The sequence below is a fragment of the Coenobita brevimanus genome, chromosome 26 (genome assembly GCF_032717465.1).
Source record: "Coenobita brevimanus isolate Jiangsu-jjx chromosome 26, ASM3271746v2, whole genome shotgun sequence".
NCBI classification, from domain to species: Eukaryota; Metazoa; Arthropoda; class Malacostraca; order Decapoda; family Coenobitidae; genus Coenobita; species Coenobita brevimanus.
The window spans coordinates 49,011,785-49,032,884 of record NC_136979.1 but is presented as its reverse complement, the minus strand read 5'-3'; the positions used below and the strand labels follow the sequence as shown (position 1 = coordinate 49,032,884).

Genomic DNA, 21,100 nt, shown 5'->3' with positions numbered 1-21,100 from the left:
AAAGGCCTAGTTAACGGAGATGAGCACCACGGCTAAGCGCCTCATGGTGTCTGGCTCCACTTTTATCTTTCATTTTAACTTGACATTATGTAACGTAAAAGTAACCTCGGTAAGCACCCCCCCACCTCTCTCTCTCTCTCACCTCGTGCAGCCAGGTGAGTGAGGTGGCAGGTGGCGACGCATCAACACTACAGGTAAAGTACACATCGTCCCCTTCCTTTAGTAACCAAGGAGACAGAGAAGGGCCCAGGGATGCCACCACTGACGGAGGATCTGTAGAAAGTAGATTAAAGTATATAAAGGTAGATTAGATTTGGCTCGGTTAGGTCAGGATACAATCGATTAACCTTGATTGTTATGTTTGGTTTGAAGGGTAATTGCGCGCGCGCGCGCGCGCGTGCGTGCGTGTGTGTGTGTGTGTGTGTGTGTGTGTGTGTGTGTGTGTGTGTGTGTGTGTGTGTGTGTGTTTTATTACATGAACTGGACTATTAGTCGCATATCTATACATGGGGCTTTGGGGGCTGTGTCAAAGAGGAATCCTTTAGGCCAGAGTCGGTATAAGAAGTTAAGAGTCTCAGTGGAAGGTAAGATGGAAGGAAGGAGAAGGACAGCCTGGTAACGAGTACGAGAGAGAAAGATGAGGGGAGAGAGGAAAGGAAGGAAGGAGGGAGGGAGGTAGGAATGACAGAGGGAGGGGATGAGTAAATAATGAAGGATGAAGGGAAAGAGGGATGGCCACTGGGTAGGAGGGAAGGAAGGAAGAGGGATAAGGGCAAGAGTGAACGATGGAAGGGCAAAGGGATGCGAAGGAGGAAGAAAGGATGAAGGGAAGGAGGGAAGGACAAAGCGAGGGTGGGAAGGACGGTAGGCAGAGGACTGGAGGGACGGAAAGAAGGACTGAGGTAAGACAGAAGGACAGAGGGACGCGGGGAGGCAGGAAGGATGAAAGAAAAAGGGGTGCAAGCGAAAGGAAGAAAGGTAAGGTGGGGGGGAAACGAGGAAGAATGAAGGAAAGAGGAAGCAAGAGGAGGTAAGGAAGGAGGGATGGAGAGAAGAGGGAGCAAGAGGAGCGGAAGGAAAATAAGGATGGAAGAAAGAACACGAGAGTTGGGTGTTAAGAAGGGCGAGAGGGAAGGAGGGAGTAGGAATGAAGAAAGTTTAGTTGATGAATGGGAGCGAGGGAAAGAAAAATAGAGAAAAGAGGAACAGAAGGGAAGGAGGAGGGAATGGAGGAAAGATCAAGAGGAGGGAGGGAGGAAGGAATAGAGAAAAGAGAAAGAGGGTGGGAGGAGGAAACTGACAGGAAGAAGAGGAGAGATAGGAAGAAACAGAGGACGAAAGAAAAAATAAAAAAGCATGCAAGGAAGCAGGGCATGAGGGAGAGAATTCTAGGTAAATTAAAGTAGCTGACTCTAATCACTGGATTCCTTTATCATAATGGAAAAAAAAATAAAATATGGGAATGGAAGTAGCCTAATAGCACGAATTATAGGTTAATAATAATAACTATCAATATACCAAGAAATTAAGCTTAATTGTAATGACCAAAACTAATCACGAAAGTTCTGACTCTGAAGAAAAAACAACAACAACACTGGTATTTAAGGCCGTGGAAATATATTAACAGATTTATGGCTATTTTTGGGTAAGCACAGCAGCTCCTATAAAAAATGACCGAATATTTATGACAATGGATGTAATATTAAATAATTCAATATTATCATTTCGAACAGTAATAATAATCATCATCACCGGAAGCCAATCCACTGCAGGAAAAAAGCTTCCTCTCCTTTTTTTTGAAATAGCCGAACTTAATCATTGCAGCTTCACACAATTAGGGAGCTGTTTAACCCATTTATTAAAAGGATGTTATACTGACTTTATACTTGCCACCGACAGGCGATTTTAGCCAAATTTGGGGAGATTTTTCACATGTATAACCTTCATTTATCTCGTAAGCTGGAAAAAATCGCCTGGATATAGCTAGAATACAACAGAAAATATCATTGTATTGCAGGGGTAACAAGCAGGAAAAGTATGACAGATTTTTTGGGTTACTATAAGAGGAAAGGATGTGCGTGTGCGATACTTTTTGCTACATATTATCATTTCTGAGAATTTGGGAACGGACTGCCTAGTCTATCCCCGGAGTCAGATACTTAAAAGAAATCATAGCAACCCAATATCTTAAAAACAGATAAGTTAAATAATATTTACAGTGAACAGTGACGGCAGAAGAATTAGTGAGCTTGGATCCGGGCACTGCAGGGTTCCGCGCGGTGCAAGATACTTCTGCACCGTTGTCACCTCGGTCCACCTCAACTCCAGCAATGGATATCGACACCAAGCCCTCTGTCTCCGTCTGTTAGGGTATTATTATTATTATTATTATTATTATTATTATTATTCAATATCGAGTCATCTCCGTCATCATCAGTAACCACAATCGTCATCAGCATCTACTCGTACACTCAGTCATCAACGTCCTCGCCCATCTTCACTACTTTAATCACCATCACCATCATCTCTTTTATTCCACACATAAAGGGGATGGGGTAACACTAGGCTATGCTGAAATATAATTGATAGGTGGCTGAAATTTATCGCCTGTTTTCATGCTGGTTTGCGTCAGGTGTCACAGGATTTAATAATTTCACGCTCTCTCTCTCTCTCTCCTAATCCATTCATGAACACCTCTCCTCCATTCCACTAATGAACTTTCCCTTTCTCTCTCTTTTTCTCGCTCATTACCTCTCTTTTTCCACACACACACACACACACACACACACACACACACACACACACACACACACACACAGTCGTTTATTCTGCAATAATGTGGACATAAATCGTCATCTCGACCACTCTTTCCCACCTAAGGCTGGGGCGAGGTAAGGCAGAGAAAACAAGAAAAAATTGCGTTACAGGAAAAACTAATCAACAGGATGCTCAGTGAAATGGGCCACACACTTATTAACACTCCATTCAAGCCCTTGACAACCTATCACCACCTCACAGGCGTTAAACTCACACAAAATTTCGTCAGTCTGATTTCCTACGGGTAACACAGATAAACTCATAAAGAAGAAACTATATAACCTTTTAACTCAACAACAAACGCATTAAAACACCTCAAACACAATAAAACAGCTTAACAAACCGCCCAGACACCCATACACAAACACCTTAACAAACCGCCCAGACACTCACACAAACACCTCACAGCCCACACACACCTCAAAACTTGGCCTCGCGTTCCATTCCTCACGGGGCAGAAGCAGGAAACAGAAAAAGTCTACAAATTCTCCGAGCCAACGCCATCTATTGTCTTGCGGCGGAATTGCGGCCTGGCGCGACACTTCCCTAATACCTTTCCCCTCTTAGTGCACACCAACTTTGGCGAACTTGCTGCATCTACGTTCTCGCTCGCTCTCTCTCTCTCTCTCTCTCTGATTTTTTTCTTTCTCGTTTGCAGTCTAACGTGACTTTGCTCTTTCTGTCTAATACGTCTTTCTCTCTCTCTTTCCTTTCTATCTAACTGTCTATCTACTTTTCCTTTCCCTCTTTCTTTCAGTTTTGTCCCCCTTGCTCCCTTTGTCTTTCAACTTTCTTCCCCTCCCCCTTCTCTCAATTTTCCGTCTCTTTTCTTCCTCTTCGTCTCTCACCTTCCTCTCTCTTCTCCCCCTTTCCCCCCTCTCTCTACCTCTCACACATCTAACTTGGTCCCATCCTTCTCTTTAATTTCACACTTTCTTCACAATTTCTTTTTCCCACTCTCTCACACACATCTTCCATGGCCCCCTCCTCTCTCTAATTTCGCTCCCCTGCTCATCTTTCTTTGCCCTCCTCTTCTCTGCTAATTTTACACACACACACACACACACACACACACACACACACACACACACACACACACACACACACACTTTCTCTCTCTCTCTCTCTCACACACACACACGCATTTTTCTCAGCCTCTCCTCCTCCTCTTTTAATTTCACGCACTGAAGTTTTGATTTTTTACTTGTAGTATAAAAACTAGTTTCCTCTCTCTCTTCTCTCTCTCTCTCTCTCTCTCTCACACACATTTTTTTCTCTTCTTTTTACCTCAAAGCTTCTCCTTTCTCTCTCGCTTTCTCCCATATTTACTCCTCTCCCCCCTCTACTGTTTCTTCCTTACTTTTCTCCTTTACTCTCTCTTCCTTCTTTAATATCTATTCTTTGTTTCTTCGTTTGTTCTCCCCTTTCCTCTTTCCTTTACTCTTTACTTCTCTCCTTTTCTCTTCTCAAGTTCTCCTTCCTTCTGTTCTTCCGTTATCTCCCCTCTCTCTCTTCATTCTCTCCCTTCCTCTCTCCTAATTCCTCTCCTTCCTCCCCTCTTTTCCTTTCACCTTCAATTCCTCTTTTCTCTCTCTCCTTCCTTCTCTTATTTCTCTTCCTTTTCCATATCCAACTCTCGCTTCTTCTCTTTACTTCCTCTTCGTGTTGCAAATATATTTCTCTTAACATGTTTCTCTGTCTGTCTGTCTCTCTCTTATGTACAACCTCCTCTTGCCCTCCTCTCATTTCCTTTTCTTTCGCTCTCACACTTTTTCCCACCTATTTCACACAAGCTCTCATTGTCTATTTGTTCTCCCTCTCTCTCTCTCTCTCTCTTCCGTCCCATCTTCTCTCCCGAGTTCTTTCTCATCTTATTTTCTTCCTTCAAGTCCTTTCTTTCTTCTGTTTCTCCTGCTTTCTATATTAACTCCCTTTCTACATTCCTGTCGCTCTATTTTTCTCTCTTGCTCCTTCCACCTTATATTCCACACCTTATCTTTCTCCTCCATCTTCCACTTTCTTTCTTCTCTCTGTTCTTTTCTTCTTTTCTTCATCTCCTCTTCCTTTCTATATTCATCATTGTCTTTTCTCTCTCTTACTTCCTCCCCTTCCTTCCCTCTTTCTAGTTCCTTCTCCCTTCTTCCTGCTTTCCTTCCTGTCTTCCACCCTCCAAGTTCCTTCACGTCCCTCCACTTTTCTCCCTCCTATACTCCTATTCCTCTCCCTCCTACTATCTCTCCCCTCCTCCTCCTTACCCTACCTCTCCCCTTCCTTCCTCCCTCAAACTTCCTTCACATTCCTCCTCTTTCTTCCTTTCCTATGCTCCTCCTCCTCCTCTCCCTCCTACCTCTTCTCCCCCCTCTCCCCTCCCCCCTTTTCCCTCTCGTTCAACCAGCCTATAAACCACAACTTCTGAACCGAATATGTGTGAGGTGGCGGGGTGGGTGGAGGGAGGAGATGGGGTTAGGCTTGGGTACGTCTGGGTTAGGCTTGGAGAGGTTAGTTTGGCTGGGTTGGGTTGGGCTTGGAGAGGTTAATTTGGCTGGGTTTGGTCTGGGTGGGTTATTTAATTAAGTTACCTTACACAAACATCCTTCAGCTCCATCCCTCTCCCCCGAAAGGAGGATGGTGGCTTGCATAAGGACAACTTAAGTCTGCAGTGTACCGGGTTCAATTCCATATAAGCCTATGATCACATGAACATAAACAACAACAAAAACAGCATCAGCAAAAAATAAAAAAGTTAGCTTGGGATATTTTAACTTTGATCAAATACGGCAAAGCTAAATAAACTCAAATTTGCTATGTTAAATCTGGTTAGACTAGGCAACGTTAATTCATGTGATAGATTATGTTAGATCTGCTTAGCTGAGGCCACACTAGCTGTCCATCCTACTCAGTAAGGAACAAAGGGCAACCTAACTATTTACACTACTCACACTTCCCTCCACAGAATTTCAAAGATTTTTCCTGAGATGCTTGGGGGACTTTTTTTTTCTTGCTTTTTTCCTGCTGGCTGTGGATGGGGTACTGTTGGGTGGGTCTGTCCGTCTGTCTTTGCTCATTTTGCATCCCGTATTGTTGGGTCTCTCTCTTTGCTCCCTTGAGGCCTCTCTCTCTCTCTCTCTCTCTCTCTCTCTCTCTCTCTCTCTCTCTTCTCATACTTATCGTAGTCACAGAATCAATTAATATCATCATTATCAACTAAAACTACGTGGGAATGATTCAGAGATAGAACTATAGTAAAACATGAAAAATTGGGCCATTGCACGAGATTAACACTAGAATAATCGTATGATCCCAGCCACACCTGACACTGCCGCATACCACACACTGCCACACTCCACACTGCCACTCCTCACATTACCATACTCCACAGCATGAGGGGCCGGGGCTAGCCTACTCATTCCATATATTTAATGCCAGTGATCAGTCGCTCATCCTTGAGCTGAATTATGTGAGCAATAAACCCCAACCAACCTACAGACCCTTAAAAGCTACATCCGACTAAATAGCCCTAACCCACTAGGCCACCAGGCTTACTACAAAAAAAACTAACAACATCGTAACATCACATAACAATAATATAAAAACAAAGCAACAAGAATAAAGACAAAGGCAGGATAAAAATAATCAAGCCAACAATAGGCAGAGTAAGGATATAGCCAGTAAATAAAACCCAATACAAGCTGCTGCCTCCAAACAATAGACTCGTTCCCTCCCTCCACCCCTCCATTCTCTCCATTCCTTCCTCCAGTCTCGTCACCCCCCCCCCCCGTCTTCTCCACAAAGCCCTATTATGAAGACCCGCTTGGTGAAGGCACAGACAGAGAGAGAGAGAGAGAGAGAGAGAGAGAGGGAGAGAATGAGGGGGGGGGGAGTGTACACTCACACACAGGTGCTAAGGCTCTTACAAAATGTTACATCTAAAATATTAACCAAAAGATTTGACAGTTATAGAAGAGATGCATACATAGATACGGCAGACAAATAGACATAGATAGGTAGACAGACAGATAGATAAATAGACAGATACACACAGATGGACAGACAGAAGGATAGACATATACTGATAAACAAAACGACAAAATTACACAGACACACATCACACACACGTAATAGCCACAATGAGCCCATTCTACGCGAGTATTTTTAGTCCACAGAAAATTATAAAATTCCAGACAGAATTAACTCCTATCCCTTTAGAGGCCTGGATTTTATCTCACCTGGGAGAAAGGATTAAATGAATGACTGAAACTGCACTGAAAAATTAAATTCATCCACATACTAAAATATATACCGTTGCCATTCAAATCTGTCATTATAATATTATATCTGTATCTGCTATTAATCCATCTATGTTACAGTCCAGGACCAAACCTTCCCAGAGGGAGAGTGATGGCCAAAAATAACCCTTGACCAAGCTAGCTAAGTACAAATGGGGAAGGAGTGTCTGTGGGAAGAATGATGTGAGCTATAATTACGTGTCAAAGTCTAGAATTATATGTCATCAGCAGAAATGACCCATTAAGGACAGTAGAATTTAGTTACCTCAAAGGATTATGTGTAGTTACAAAGAAGGACAGACAGACAAACAAGAAAGCATAAGAAGTGAAACAAGGAGAAAGAGTCATTGAAATTTTTAATAAAGGGAGAGCACAGTATTAAAGAAAAACAGGGAAAAACAGAGTAAAGAAGAAATGAAAAGGGAGTGAAGATGAGAGAAATTAAAGCAAGAGAATAAGGTAAGAGAGGATGAAGGAGAAAGAAAGAGAGTGAGCAAGATATAAGGAGATAAAGCGAGTGGAGAAAATGAGAGAGTGAGGAAATGAGGAAGAAACCCAATACCTGAGACACGACCAACTTTACCTGTGAGTGAGTGAGCCAGCCACTCTCTCTCTCTCTCATTAAATCCCATGTTTCTCACTTTTTCTTTCCTCCCTCCCTGCTTTCACTTCCCCTCTACATTTCTCTCTCTCTCTCTCTCTTTCTCTCTCTCTCTCACACACACACACACAACACTACTTCTCATCTATCCTATTATATCCTCGACTAATTCCCTCCCTCCCTCCCGCCCTCCTCTCTCATTTCTCTCCCTCCTCTCTTCCCTTCTCTCTCTCACACTTCCTCCTACTTCTCTCATCCCTTCCTTTCACCTTTTGCTCTTTCTCTCCCTCCCTTTCCATCTTTCCCCCTTCCTTATCATCATCATCATCATCACCATTCAAACCTACACAAGGAGAAACTAATCAAAAGTCCACGTAATTAAATGGGCCACACTCTCATTCACTCATTATTCAAGCTATTGGAATCCTAACGATGCCTCTCTCTCTCTCTCTCTCTCTTCTACCTATATTTAGCACAGGACTATCATCTTTCACAGTCTCCCCCCTTCCCTCTTCCCTTTCCCTCCCTCACCCTTGTAGGCGTGATGGCTTGCCCTCTGAAGGACCAGGTCAGGGTAGGGGGTGGTAGTGACCCTTCCACAGTGCAGGTCACCGTCGCCCGCTGCCCTGCCCGCACCACAGGGGGAGTCACCACGATCACACTACGCGGCAACACTGTAATTAAAAAATATATATATATTTAATTTCAATATGCCCAATATTAATATAAGAAGCATTATTATCTATCTATATTTATTCACCTATCTACCTATATCTATCTATCTAACTATGAGAGAGAGAGAGAGAGAGAGAGAGAGAGAGAGAGAGAGGATGATTATCATCATCATTAGCTTCATCAAACTCAATTCACCTTTCTCATCCCTATTATCATATATTTCTTCTTCCTTCACTATTACGATAACGGATCGTGGATCTGTCTCTCTGTTATCTTGTTTTTTCTTGGAGGGAATAATTTGCGGGTTCCTGACCTTTGGTTCCTTCTTCCGTGCATAAAAACATTTTCTTTAATTTCTGCTATTTTTCCATTCAAATCCAATTTTAATTAGATGCAAAAAATCACGTAAAAAGAAAATCACGTTCCCAATACACAGTAGTTTTTGCCTCTCTCTCTCTCTCTCTCTCTCTCTAGGAGGGCGTGTTTTCCAGGCTCATTTTTTCCCTCGTAGTTTTTTCACTGTTTTTCATTTTGCCTTTGTGATGAGATGTATGTATTCATGTATGTATGTATGGTTATGTACGTGTAAGTCCGTATGTATGTATGTATGGTTATGTACGTGTACGTCCGTATGGTATGTATGTATGCGTGTTTATGTGTGTTTGCTTGTTATTCTGTGTGTATGTATGGTGTGTCTGCATATTTGTGGTCATGAATGTGTTTATGCTCTTGTGTCTGCGTGCATGTGTGTGTGCTATGTAAATGTTTGTCCCTGAATTTGCGCGTGTGTGTGTGTGTGTGTGTGTGTGTGTGTGTGTGTGTGTGTGTGTGTGTGTGTGTGTGTGTGTGTGTGTGTGTGTGTGTGTGTGTGTGTGTGTGTGTGTGTGTGTGTGTGTGTGTGTGTGTGTGTGTGTGTGTGTGAGAGAGAGAGAGAGAGAGAGAGAGAGAGAGAGAGAGTACGGTAATCAAGAACCAAGATAAACTGACAGAGAAAGCAAGAAAGAGAGCGAGTGAAAGCAACAGAATGTGGGTGAGCGAGTCCTAAACACACTACAAGGGAAGTATTACCCTCCTGAAAATTCTAAACCCGAGGAAAAAAAAGAAAAATAGCGAAAAGAGAAAAATGACCGGACAAAACTGGCAGCGCGGACCCAAGCCTCTCTCATTTACGGCCGCATTTCGTCCAGTTGAGGGGTTTTGGGCAGGAGAGGCTTCGTTACACCTCTCCCTTAGCGATTTATTCTGCACACAACACCGTAATTTTCTACCCAGGTGTGGTGTTTTACTGAGAGGCCTAATTTGGATGTTAAGGGGAATTATTAACACAGGTGCGTCATCCAGGTTGCCATGGTTACCTCCCTATGTGTCATATGGACCATGAACGATCACTTCATAATTAACGATATTGCTTATTAATATTGATAATTAAGGGACAATATAGAAGACTAAAAACCGATTGAAGAAATTATTATTTTTTTCTGCGCAACAAAGGTATACTAAGCAATGTAAGTGTAACATAGGTCATTAACTCGTCACTGCCTACTACCTTCCTTGCATGACACTACGGTATTCTTGTTTAAAATTACACTTGTTACCATCCTGAGCACATCAGCATGCACTACCCACGCACATGTAATTCTGTAATCATCTGGTTCACTGACTCTTCCATCCTTTCGTAAAATCTCATACTGATCTCATTTCTTACACCACTCGTTCACCCACCGATGCTTTTTTTCCATCCTGGGTTAAAAAAATGCACTATCCATACCTGTCATATCTGCGTCTGCCATACTGCTACTGATATCGTTCGTGCATGAGTGACTAGTTTCTGAGCAATAACAATGAATACTGTAGTACTTATTGTCCAAAGTAAACATATTCTTTTACTAATATTAACCGCGTAAGGGCTAATTTAAACAGGGTACTCATTTTACCGAAAGCGCACGCAAGGTGGACGCAGACACAAGGACAAGAGGGAACACAAACTTTGTCTAAGATTCCCAGCAGTATGAGAAACGCAAAGGGATAATATGTGACCGGTTACTCTTTTTCACTAAAGCTTAATGCAGACACAGGGACAGGAGGGAAACAAACTTTATCGAAGACCCCGATCGGCATGAGAAACGCAAACGGATAATATGTGACTGACCATTTTTTTCTCCCCCAGTCTATGCTTCGGGTCCAGAACGCATTAGCACCCACACTTTGCCTCATTTCTCAACTCATTTTTCCCTCATGCAATCCTAAATCAGTGAGAAATGCTGGAGAGAGAACACAGAATGAAAATATGCACGAATTACGTTGATGTTTTTTCCTACCTCTCTCTTTAGCCTGGAAAACAAATCATCTTCTTTAAACTTTCAGGGGGAAATGGGTGTCATCGTCATCATCATCATCATCATTATCACCATCAGGTAAAGATTTATTGAGGGACGCCGTGGGGGAGCGTTCTCACTATATTGTCGGCAGACCAACGATTACTTAAAAGAACGTTATTTACTACAATATATGCAATAAACATCTCACACAGATATTACCCACAGAATCATCTCCATGAAAAGAGTGATTTGGTAATGAATTTTGAGGAATTTGGTAATGAGTTAGCATGAATTCAAACTTGTGGAATTCCGCTAGGACTCATCCCCCCCCCCAACCACCACCACCACTTTTTCAGTGCTGGATCCGGCCCTAATTATCATCATCATCATCACACACAACAACAACAACACGATTCCCTTACTTCCTGAAACTGGAGTGGGACGCCTTCATGTGGAGGCGCTGATACAACTGGCCAGGTAACTACCTGGTTATACAAATGTCCCTCAATTACTTCCCACTCCCCCAAGAGGAGGATGAACTGTCAGAAACCAACTTCGGCCTGGAGTCCCCTGGGTTCACCTAACAAATGAAACTGGGACTGCAACTACTACTACGAGTAAAACTACCTCCTGAAGTAGTTAATGATGATACAGTCCTTTCACATTAACTTGGCCCAAATTTTCGTCCCTTTGCAGCTCATTTCACGACGCTCAGTGGTAGAAATAATTACACTGCAGCTTTACATCCCTTCTATAGCACTTCTTCGTGACTAGCACCATATAGTGTTAAAATACTTCTAAACTCAGCATTCAAGATGGAGAAAGGTGGCAATTTAAAACCAGATTAAGGTGAAATGAGTATAGGTCTCTTGATCCACATTCCTAGTTTAATCTCCTAAAGTAATTCCTTCGCCAGGATAAAACTTTGGCTGGTTTCGTTGAGAATAGTGTTAGTTTTGTTTAAGTTTGGTATCAGTGGAACGATACTGTTGTACAAAGACTCAAGTTTGACAATTTAGCTGCTATGGACGGACTTAGCTTTCTTTCCTTCTATTCTTTTTTTTTTTTTATTAGGTTGATACGGGAAGATTTGGTTTAGCTGAGGACACACACACACACACACACACACACACACACACACATCGATAAACTCTTCCCTCCTATGAACGTACTTTATTAAGCTAAAACCAGACGATTTGAATCAGCTGAGCAAAATCCCTAGAAATATGGTCTCTTCATCATTATCATCATCATCATCACTACCACCACCACGCCATCATCATCATCATAATTTATCATTTCTAGAGGCAAAAAGTGAACACACGAAAGAATTTTAGCGTATGTATGTATGTATGAATGTATGTATATGCAAATGTGTATCTATGTGTATGTATGTATGCATGCATGTGCCTGTATGCATGTATGTATGTCAGGAAATATGCACATATGAAGTGAAACGTGATGCTGAAATTAATACACCTGGAGGAAAATAATAAGCGAGGTCTTAATAATGACTCTGTAGGGTGGCGACCCCATATTTCAGGGAGTGAGACGCATACACCCGACCCCACACCCATAACTCAGACGCTGTGGTGGTGTGGTGTGGTGTGGAGTGGTGTGGTTTGGTGTGACGTGGTGTGGTGTGGTGTGTGGGTGTAATAAGGGTGGCGAGCTGCGATCTGGTGACGAGGGGGTGTACTAAGAGTTCTGTGGTGTGAGGAGAGTGAAATGTGTATGGTATGGTATGGTACTTACGATATAGCGTTATGGTGGCGGTGGCGGTGGCGGGTGCTGCAAGGGGTGTGTTGGAGGCCGTACAGGACAGAGTGTGGTTGTGCCAAGAGCGAGGCACACCGGGGATCACAAGCTGGCTCCTCACCTGCACACGTAAACACAACAAAGATGAAGGAGATGATTATTAGTTGGCAGTTCATATATAACCATTTTCTTCTATATTTTTCACTTAGAATATTAGTTGTTAAATTCTTCCCATCAGAAAATACAAGAAAAGACATTATTATTCGTATATAGCTTGTATATTTACTTAAAAATCCCCAATGTCTTTAATCTACAGTTTTAAAGATACCACTAATGGAAAAAATACTCTATCGTCCACAAAATAATCAAAATAATCCTGAAAGCAACATCAAAAGGAATGGGACATAAGTTTTTAATTGCCATTTTGTGAATCATGGCTGAAATGAGCATAAAACTGCTTCACACCAGAAAAATACACAGAGATTTCGAGAGCTGTTCTTGGAATGGATTTAATTTGAGCCTCGGTCATTTAACTCGGGCACAGTGAGGTCGGATGACGACAAGGAAGTTGAGTAAAGTGGAAGGGTCGTGTCGTGTAATCTATCAATTCATCTATCAGTCTATCTATCTATCTACCTACCTTCCTATCTATCTATCTGCATATTTTAGGTAAGTAGACTGTTAGATTAAAATTTCGAGAGAGAATGACACATTTATGGACTGTCAGCATCCTTGTTTCGGGGGATAGGGAAAGAAATGAAGGACGTTTGTATAAATGGGCCTCTCCACCGCCTGGATATCACTGCCACCACGTGAAGGCGTCGTCTAGAGCACAGGGCCTGAGTTACAGAAGGGAAGAAGAAGGAAATAAGGAGGATGAGGGGAAGAAGTGAGGGAGGGTTAGAGAGAAAGAAGTAAAAGAAAGATGGAAGGTAATGTAACGGAGAATGAAAAGGGTGAATGGAAGACAGGGGAGAGGAAATATAAGAACAATAAACCATAGAAACACAAAATAATAACAGAACTGAAACATATAAAAATTGGAGCTAAAATGATGAAAAAGGTGAAAAGGGAACTAAAGATATTAATAGTGTATGAGGTAAAATCAATGAAAGCTAAGGGAAGATTATACTTGTTGCAGTTTACTCTCCCTCCCTCCTTCTCTAATTTCCCCAAAGCACATTCATTTCTACATATCTATCATTACTATCTTATTCTTAACATAAATATATGAAAGTTTAGACCATGAAAGTAAAATATATGACATAAATTATAGAGGCAATGTATGAAAAATTATAGAACAGCCGTAAAATAACTGGCATAAATCATACAGAAGAACACTAGAAAGAAGAATGAGGATTGAAATATATGACATAAGATACAGAGACAAAAATGTATGTATTTATGCACGTATGTTATAGCGACCGGCCCGTACACGCCTCATAGGGACGTCCAGCTGTACTATATGTTAACATTGCGTTCTATGGAGCCCAAAGGTACAAAACTTTGAATATAAAAATCATTGAGGATACAGCACACTGGAAATACATACAGCGCCCCTTTGGGGCTAAGATGTGAATGAATGTGTTTGAATGGATGAGTAAATGGAGAGTGTGTCGTCCTGTCTCGGCTACCTCCCTTTCCTTGGGGGAAGCAACCTAGGTATATAGATAGATAGATAGATATAGAAAAAAAGCTAAAAATATATAATATAAAGTACAGAATCTAGCAGTATATAAACAACAGTATAGAAAGCATAAAATCAGGAACAAAAACTTCAAAAAGGCTTAAAGTACAAAATATCAAAGTTAGAGTACAAAATCGAAGTGTAAATGGTAAATGGTACGCTACTAACCCTAGGCAAAGAGTAACATGTAAAAGTATGAAGAGTAATGGAAAAACTGTAAAAAGTATCGAGAGTAAAATGCGAGCTCTTCTTGGGCCGTCTACTACTACTACAGCTACTGCTACTGCGACTACTACTACTGTTACTACTACTACTACTACTACTACTGTCAATAATAATAATAAATAATACTTGCCCTGGCTGGCCCGTCAACCACCTCCCCTCCTGTTTTGATGATTCGGTTGTCTCGCCACCACGTTAGCTTGGGTGGGGGCACGCCTGGGACACGGCAGGACAACGCCAGGGCACGCCAGGGCATGGCAGGGCACGGTAGAGCATCACCAAGGCACGGCAGGATACCAAGACAGAAAAAAAAAAATGTAAAAGTAAATGTAGCCACATTCTCAAGAAAAAGTCTTAAAATATTCTAAGAAATTAACGTTTTTCTTAGGATAAAAAAATAGTCTCGCGTAAGATATTCCTATGGAGCTGAGTGACAATGTGGTATAACTCATTCCCTAAAGCTAGTCTTAAAATATTCCCAACTATTTCTCCTAAGAAAGAAAATCCTCATAAGGCATTCATACGTAGCTAAAAATACCTCTACATATTCCGATCTTAATATTTTTCTTAAGACAGAAACTTCACGTAGGGCTTTCGTTAAAGTTAAATTCCTTTGTTATTCCAATCTTAACTCTTCTCCTAAGATATTTAAAAAAAATCTATGTAAGGCGTTCGTAAATACCTAAGTTACTTTCAGATATGTTACCTTACCTCCTAAAGCTACAAACGATTGCCTAAGTGTGTGTAGTGTGGCCTAGTGTGCTCCCTCCAACTTGATGTCGCTCTTCATCTAATAATGCGCCACTATTATCGCAAAAATCTAATACCGTATATCTAATCTCGCGTAACTAACACTGTAAAACCACTCTTGCGTAACAATCTTGCGTAACTCTAATAATGTAAATTCAATTCTGCCTAACTCAATATTGCCTAACTCTGATACTCTAAACCTATTCATGCGTAACTCTTATATTTTCGTGACTCACCTCCTAACGCCAGACAGGAAAGCCTTAGTGTGTGGTGGGTGTAGTAGGGACCTAAGACACCCCCTCTGGCTGGACCCCTCTCCTCGTCCACAAGCTCCACGCGACGGGGCAGCTCTAAGGCACGGCAGGGCAGGGGAAGAGAGACATTTTTAATAAGCAGTATTATCATTTTCATCATCGTCATAACTGTTTCAGTGTGCAACGTGCTGGAAGGGAAGGGAAAGGCAGGAAAAGGAACAGAACGGAAGGGAACGAAAAGGAAGGGAAGAGAACGAAATAAAAGAGGAGAGAAGACAAGGAAACATGAGGAGTAGCAGGCAATGGTAAGACAGAATAGTTTTGAAAGCATCTGGCGTTATCAGTGCATTTGAATCGTTTATATCGTGACCTAACAACCTGTGAATGAGTTAGATGGATGAGTAACCAAGGAGATCGATGTTTATGAGGGCAGACACTCAGATATGCATTTGTCATTTGAAGAGTTAGACGTAGCACGAGTGAGCAGACAGACAGATATATAGAAAGATAGACAGACATAGGCAGATAGATACATATATGGATAGACAGACACACACATATAGATGGAAAAATAGATCAGACTAATAGATAAATGGGTGATGAGGTTACCGACCACGAGTTTCACATCCTCTATATAAATTCTATCATATCCCCCTTCTCATCCACACAAGGATTCCAAATACATAGATATTTATAGACGGATAGACAGACACACGCAGACAGACAGACAGATGTATAGATAGACACACAGGTACACCATCTTGCAGACCATACAGAACAACGCCCTATGCATCATCACTAGTTGCACCTACACCACTCCCACAACTCACTCACACTCTTGACATTAAAGTCTTCCCTGCTAGAGAATAACTTGATATGAAAGGCACACATCTCTACACAACACCCTTGTCATTACATCAAAGTGACACACAACACAACTAGGCACACACAAACACAAATAAAAATCACCACACCCTCTTCAACGACATACCACCTCCACACACTGCAACACTAGCCCTAAAGCAACACCTACATACTCATTCCCACGCACAGGGCAATACAACACGTCGATCAGAACACTGTATTACATGCCATTCCCTCTGACATCCACTCATCAGAGGAACCCTTAAACAGATATGATCGAGTTCACCTTAGGACATCCTCAACCAACAGCTTATATTCGGGTTGGATGGGGACACGGCGACATGGAGGCCATTTGTTTGTGGTCATCCCTTAAGAGATTAAGGCCACAGATGACACGTGCTCAGCTGGCAGAACAGGCACACACACACACACACACACACACACACACACACACACAGTAAGGTGCAGACACGTCAACGGTGTAGGGATAACAACCACCACCATCACACTCAGTACCCATTCCATCACTCACTCCACTCATTTTTCTCACAGTATCAATTTCCAGGTTAATCAGAACCCAAGCACATCAGTTTCCGAGGCAGAAGCAGTAGCATAATAATTCATCATCAATTCCCCTCCTTCCCCCCTTCCCCTCTCTACATGCATCATTTCCCCTCCCCCAGCTCTACATGCATCATCTTTCATCTCTATTTCATCATCATCTCCCCTTCCCTCCTCTCTCTACAACAGTGCCTATCTCATCCTTTTTGTCGCTCAAGTTTGCATCAGTTAATATTCGAGCTACACAGGATACTCGGCAGAATAATACTGCAAGCATCACAGTGTTTCCAAGATATGTAGGACAACCATTCTAGACCGCCTCACATCAACATAATCTTTCAACAATGTCTCTTTCAGTCTCCTCATAGACATTATACCGGTACTTATTTTATCAGTTTATCAGTTTACAAGTAAAATAATTTACACAGAAGCACAACTGATAACTTACATCTCACTGCATCACTATCCTGCCTACAGCAATGCCAAGTTCCTAACGCTATCTACAGTTATATTATCTATTTTCTATACAATCTCCTAACGCTATCTACAATTATATTATCTGTTTTCTATTTTATTCTCTACGGTACTGTATTCTCTTCTCTCATGCTCTATTCTATCCTGTTCTATCCCTTCATCCATTCCTTTATTGCCTCATTAGGAGCGTAGGGGCCCTGGGCTACGATACTTAGTCAGGATAGTGAGGAATAGTGACCAGTTCCTAACCCGTGAGTACCATTAGGTGCGAAGAACAAACTCCAGTGACCCCTTAAAAGTAAACCATCTAGGGTCACATCCTACTGAAGCGTCTTAACCCACTCGACCACTACCTCCTGAACGCAATATTCTCAGCGTATGAATCTCCAAGACAGAATCGGAATCGTCTTCGTTCACGTACTTCACACCGCACACTCATTCTATCGGATCCGACGGCCATCTCATAACTTTTTCACAACTCTCTCTCTCTCTCTCTCTCTCTCTCTCTCTCTCTCACCTCACCACACTCAATGTTCCCACTTTGGCTCTCATTTTCCTTATCTAATCAGTTTCCAAGCTCACTCACTCCCAGACTTATCAAAATCCAAGCCACAAAGCACATTCATTCACTTCCTCCTCACTTCATCACTCTTTCAGTAAACTCGGTGGCCATCTCATCATTCTTTCATCACACACTCATCTTCTTTTTCGCTCTTACTGTCGCGTACCGTTTTTTTTTATTAATTTATCACACGATTCACACGAGAATGCTATTGACTACACCCCGAAGTCTGGGTAAACGACAACAATAACAACAACAACTACCACCACCACCACCATTAATACTACTACTACCAACACCAACACCATTACTAGTACTGCTACTACTATTGCTGCTACTACAGGAACATCAAGCACAGCAACTATAACACAAAAAACAATAAAAACAACAACATAACAACGCTGGTACCAAAAACAATACCAGCAATAAGAAAACTCAGATAGGGTATCCCGACATGGCAGCACCAATTCCTCTTTTGACCTTTGACCTTTTTCGACCAAAAATTAATCACCTGTTCCTCTTTTGGTTATCTTTTTTTTTTTTTTTTAGTTCAGTTCCGACTAATATTTTTTCCATAATGCTGGAAACAGATATGTGGAGAGATAGAGAGAGAGAGAGAGAGAGAGAGAGAGAGAGAGAAACATGACCTCCTCTACGTAGACAACAATGGCCACAATCACCACAATAATGGTGACAAATTACTCTCACCGCCACCACCACACCAACAATCACTACCTACAATCACTAATCACAAGCACCACCAACAATCACCACCAACAATCATTACACACCTCCACGTCCATTCTACTGTCAATATCTGAGTTCACCACAGAGACAGTCATGCATAATGGACCGCTTTCTCGCAACTAACCACACTTTTCAATACCTCTGCACACCCTGTCCTATCCTATCCTTTGCTATCCTATCCTTTCTTATCCCATCCTAACTTAACCTAAACTACCCTACCTAACCCAACCTAACCCTACTCTACCCTACCCTACTCAGTCCAGTCCAACCCAACCCAATCTAACCTAACCCACAACTCCACATTCACACGAACTACCACATCCACTCCCACATCCACCTCCACATCAATAAACATAGTCCATCACGGTGACAATCATACATAATGGACAGTATTCTCGCAAGCTTGCCACGCTTTCAATTACTTCTTCCTCACTCGTATATATCTTGCGTCTAACACCTTAAATTTCCCAAGTATCTTACTAAGACATGTAGGAGAGTGGGTGTTAGTGCCGTCATATTTTCGTCGTCCATCCACCAGTCAGATGTATTAAGTCTGAACCCCCACACCTTAGAAGGCTTCCTAATGGCGAGAGAAACAGCTTGAAAATACCTCAAGAAAAACAGGAAGTCTTCCCCATAATCTCAGGTGTTAAAAGAGACATCTCGCGGTAAAGGAATTAATGAAACTCTAATAAAATATAATGGCATAATGAACACGGGCTCACTATGTCGGCGGCGTATTTCAAGTGACCTTTACAGACTTCGCGACATTTTTTCTTCAGCGACTTATCCTTCACCTCGGTACCCTGTTGTGTGTTACTGATGCAGCCTTTATCGATATTAAAGTGTCATCATACGGCGCCATACACAGAGTAAGTCGCTAAGGAAGTGGACCTACGAAGCTCATTATGCTACTTATAATACGACCATGTCATTCATAATTATAGTCGTTTTTATTTTTCATCCAACGGAACTGGACTAATTTTGAACCTGACTTTCTTGGTTAGGAAGCTTACCTAACACCTCTTCCTGACCGATTTATTTCTGACTGCTGCGTTACAATATTGTGTGTCATTCATGCCATCTATGCCGATATGAAAAAGATATTAAAAAAATGTTAATGGGCATTGTGTAAAATAAACCACTGAGGAAGAGGTGTTAGGGAGTTTCCTTAATCGACGAGAATAAAAGCCTGAGTCTCCTTGGTTATTACTCCATTCTGACTAAGCTTGACCATGAACTGAGCAGAACTTACGGATCTTTGTCAGCTTAATAAAAACGCAGAATAGTCAATCTCTCTCTCTCTCTCTCTCTCTCTCTCTCTCCACATCTCCGTTTCAGAATACGAAAAACAAACTTCATTATGTCGTTGTCAATACTGTTAAAGGATTCTGTTAAGTTTAGGATCTGTTTATCGTTTTCTGAAGTTCAAGCATCGGACTGTTTGGATGCCTGTGGTCCAGTGAGTTAAGGCGCTCCGATAGGGTGTACCTAATATAGATGGTTGTGTGTGTGTGTGTGTGTGTGTGTGTGTGTGTGTGAGAGAGAGAGAGAGAGAGAGAGAGAGATGCATTTATGGTTGTTTTAAAACAGGGTCAATTAAATTATCTTGTCAATCTCTCTCTCTCTCTCTCTCTCTCTCTCTCTCTCTCTCTCTCTCTCTCCATAATTCACGCACCCAGCCCAGACCCGTCCCTCAACTTTTACAATCTTTATTACCAACTAATTAGAGAAAGAAACTTAGATCTTCCTAATAATCTCTACTCCCATTAGGTTGTCAGAGGAATTATATTTCTGATGTATCTCGTTATCATTATCATTATCATTGCCATTATCGTCATTATCGCCATCATCATCATCATCATCATCACCATCCTCCTCCTCCTCATCATCATCATAATCATCACCATCATCTCCTAAATAAAAAAAAAATAATAATAATAATAATAATGTCTGGCAAAATGAAAATGAAAAAAACAAGAAATAAAAGTTCTTGAGTTGAAGGGGTTTGTATTCTAAATTCCATTAAAAAAAACTGATTTAAAAAATTCGTCTGACAGAGCAAGAGAACTGAAAACATCGCGGCAGGAATGGATTAAATTTTCGGTCGTATCCAACTAGAAGCACAGAAATTGCGTTTACTCTCAATACTCTCTCTCTCTCTCTCAACGAGTACCTACCTACCTACCCACCTACTTATAAATTCTCTCTCTCTCTCTCTCTCTCTCTCTCTCTCTCTCTCTCTCTCTCTCTCTCTCTCATTTCCCTTTCTCTCTTTTTCACACAGCCAACACTTTCTCACCACTCCAATACTCCTTAAACCTCCTCTTCCACACAAGGTCTCAGTCTCTCGCTAGTGACATCTCCGACAAAGATCATGTCACTCTTCCTAAAGGTTGAGTGATCACGAATTAATGTGTCAATGCTTTTCTTAACACACACACACACACACACACACACACACACACACACACACACACACACAACACACACAAATGCTCGCGGTAATGTCTGCTTTTCAATT

General features: G+C 41.7%; 1 protein-coding gene across 1 annotated transcript in view; it reads right to left on the bottom strand.

The window, feature by feature from the left end:
• The window catches only part of LOC145394038 (uncharacterized), a 160,440-nt gene that overhangs the window by 25,179 nt on the left and 114,161 nt on the right, over nucleotides 1-21,100 (bottom strand). The window contains exons 5-9 of the mRNA XM_080268008.1: nucleotides 19,302-19,405; nucleotides 12,453-12,576; nucleotides 8,236-8,378; nucleotides 2,218-2,362; nucleotides 143-273 (exon numbers count right to left, since the gene is read on the bottom strand). Coding sequence (XP_080124134.1) covers nucleotides 143-273; nucleotides 2,218-2,362; nucleotides 8,236-8,378; nucleotides 12,453-12,576; nucleotides 19,302-19,405 — 647 coding nt within the window. The remainder of the gene's footprint in view (nucleotides 1-142; nucleotides 274-2,217; nucleotides 2,363-8,235; nucleotides 8,379-12,452; nucleotides 12,577-19,301; nucleotides 19,406-21,100) is intronic.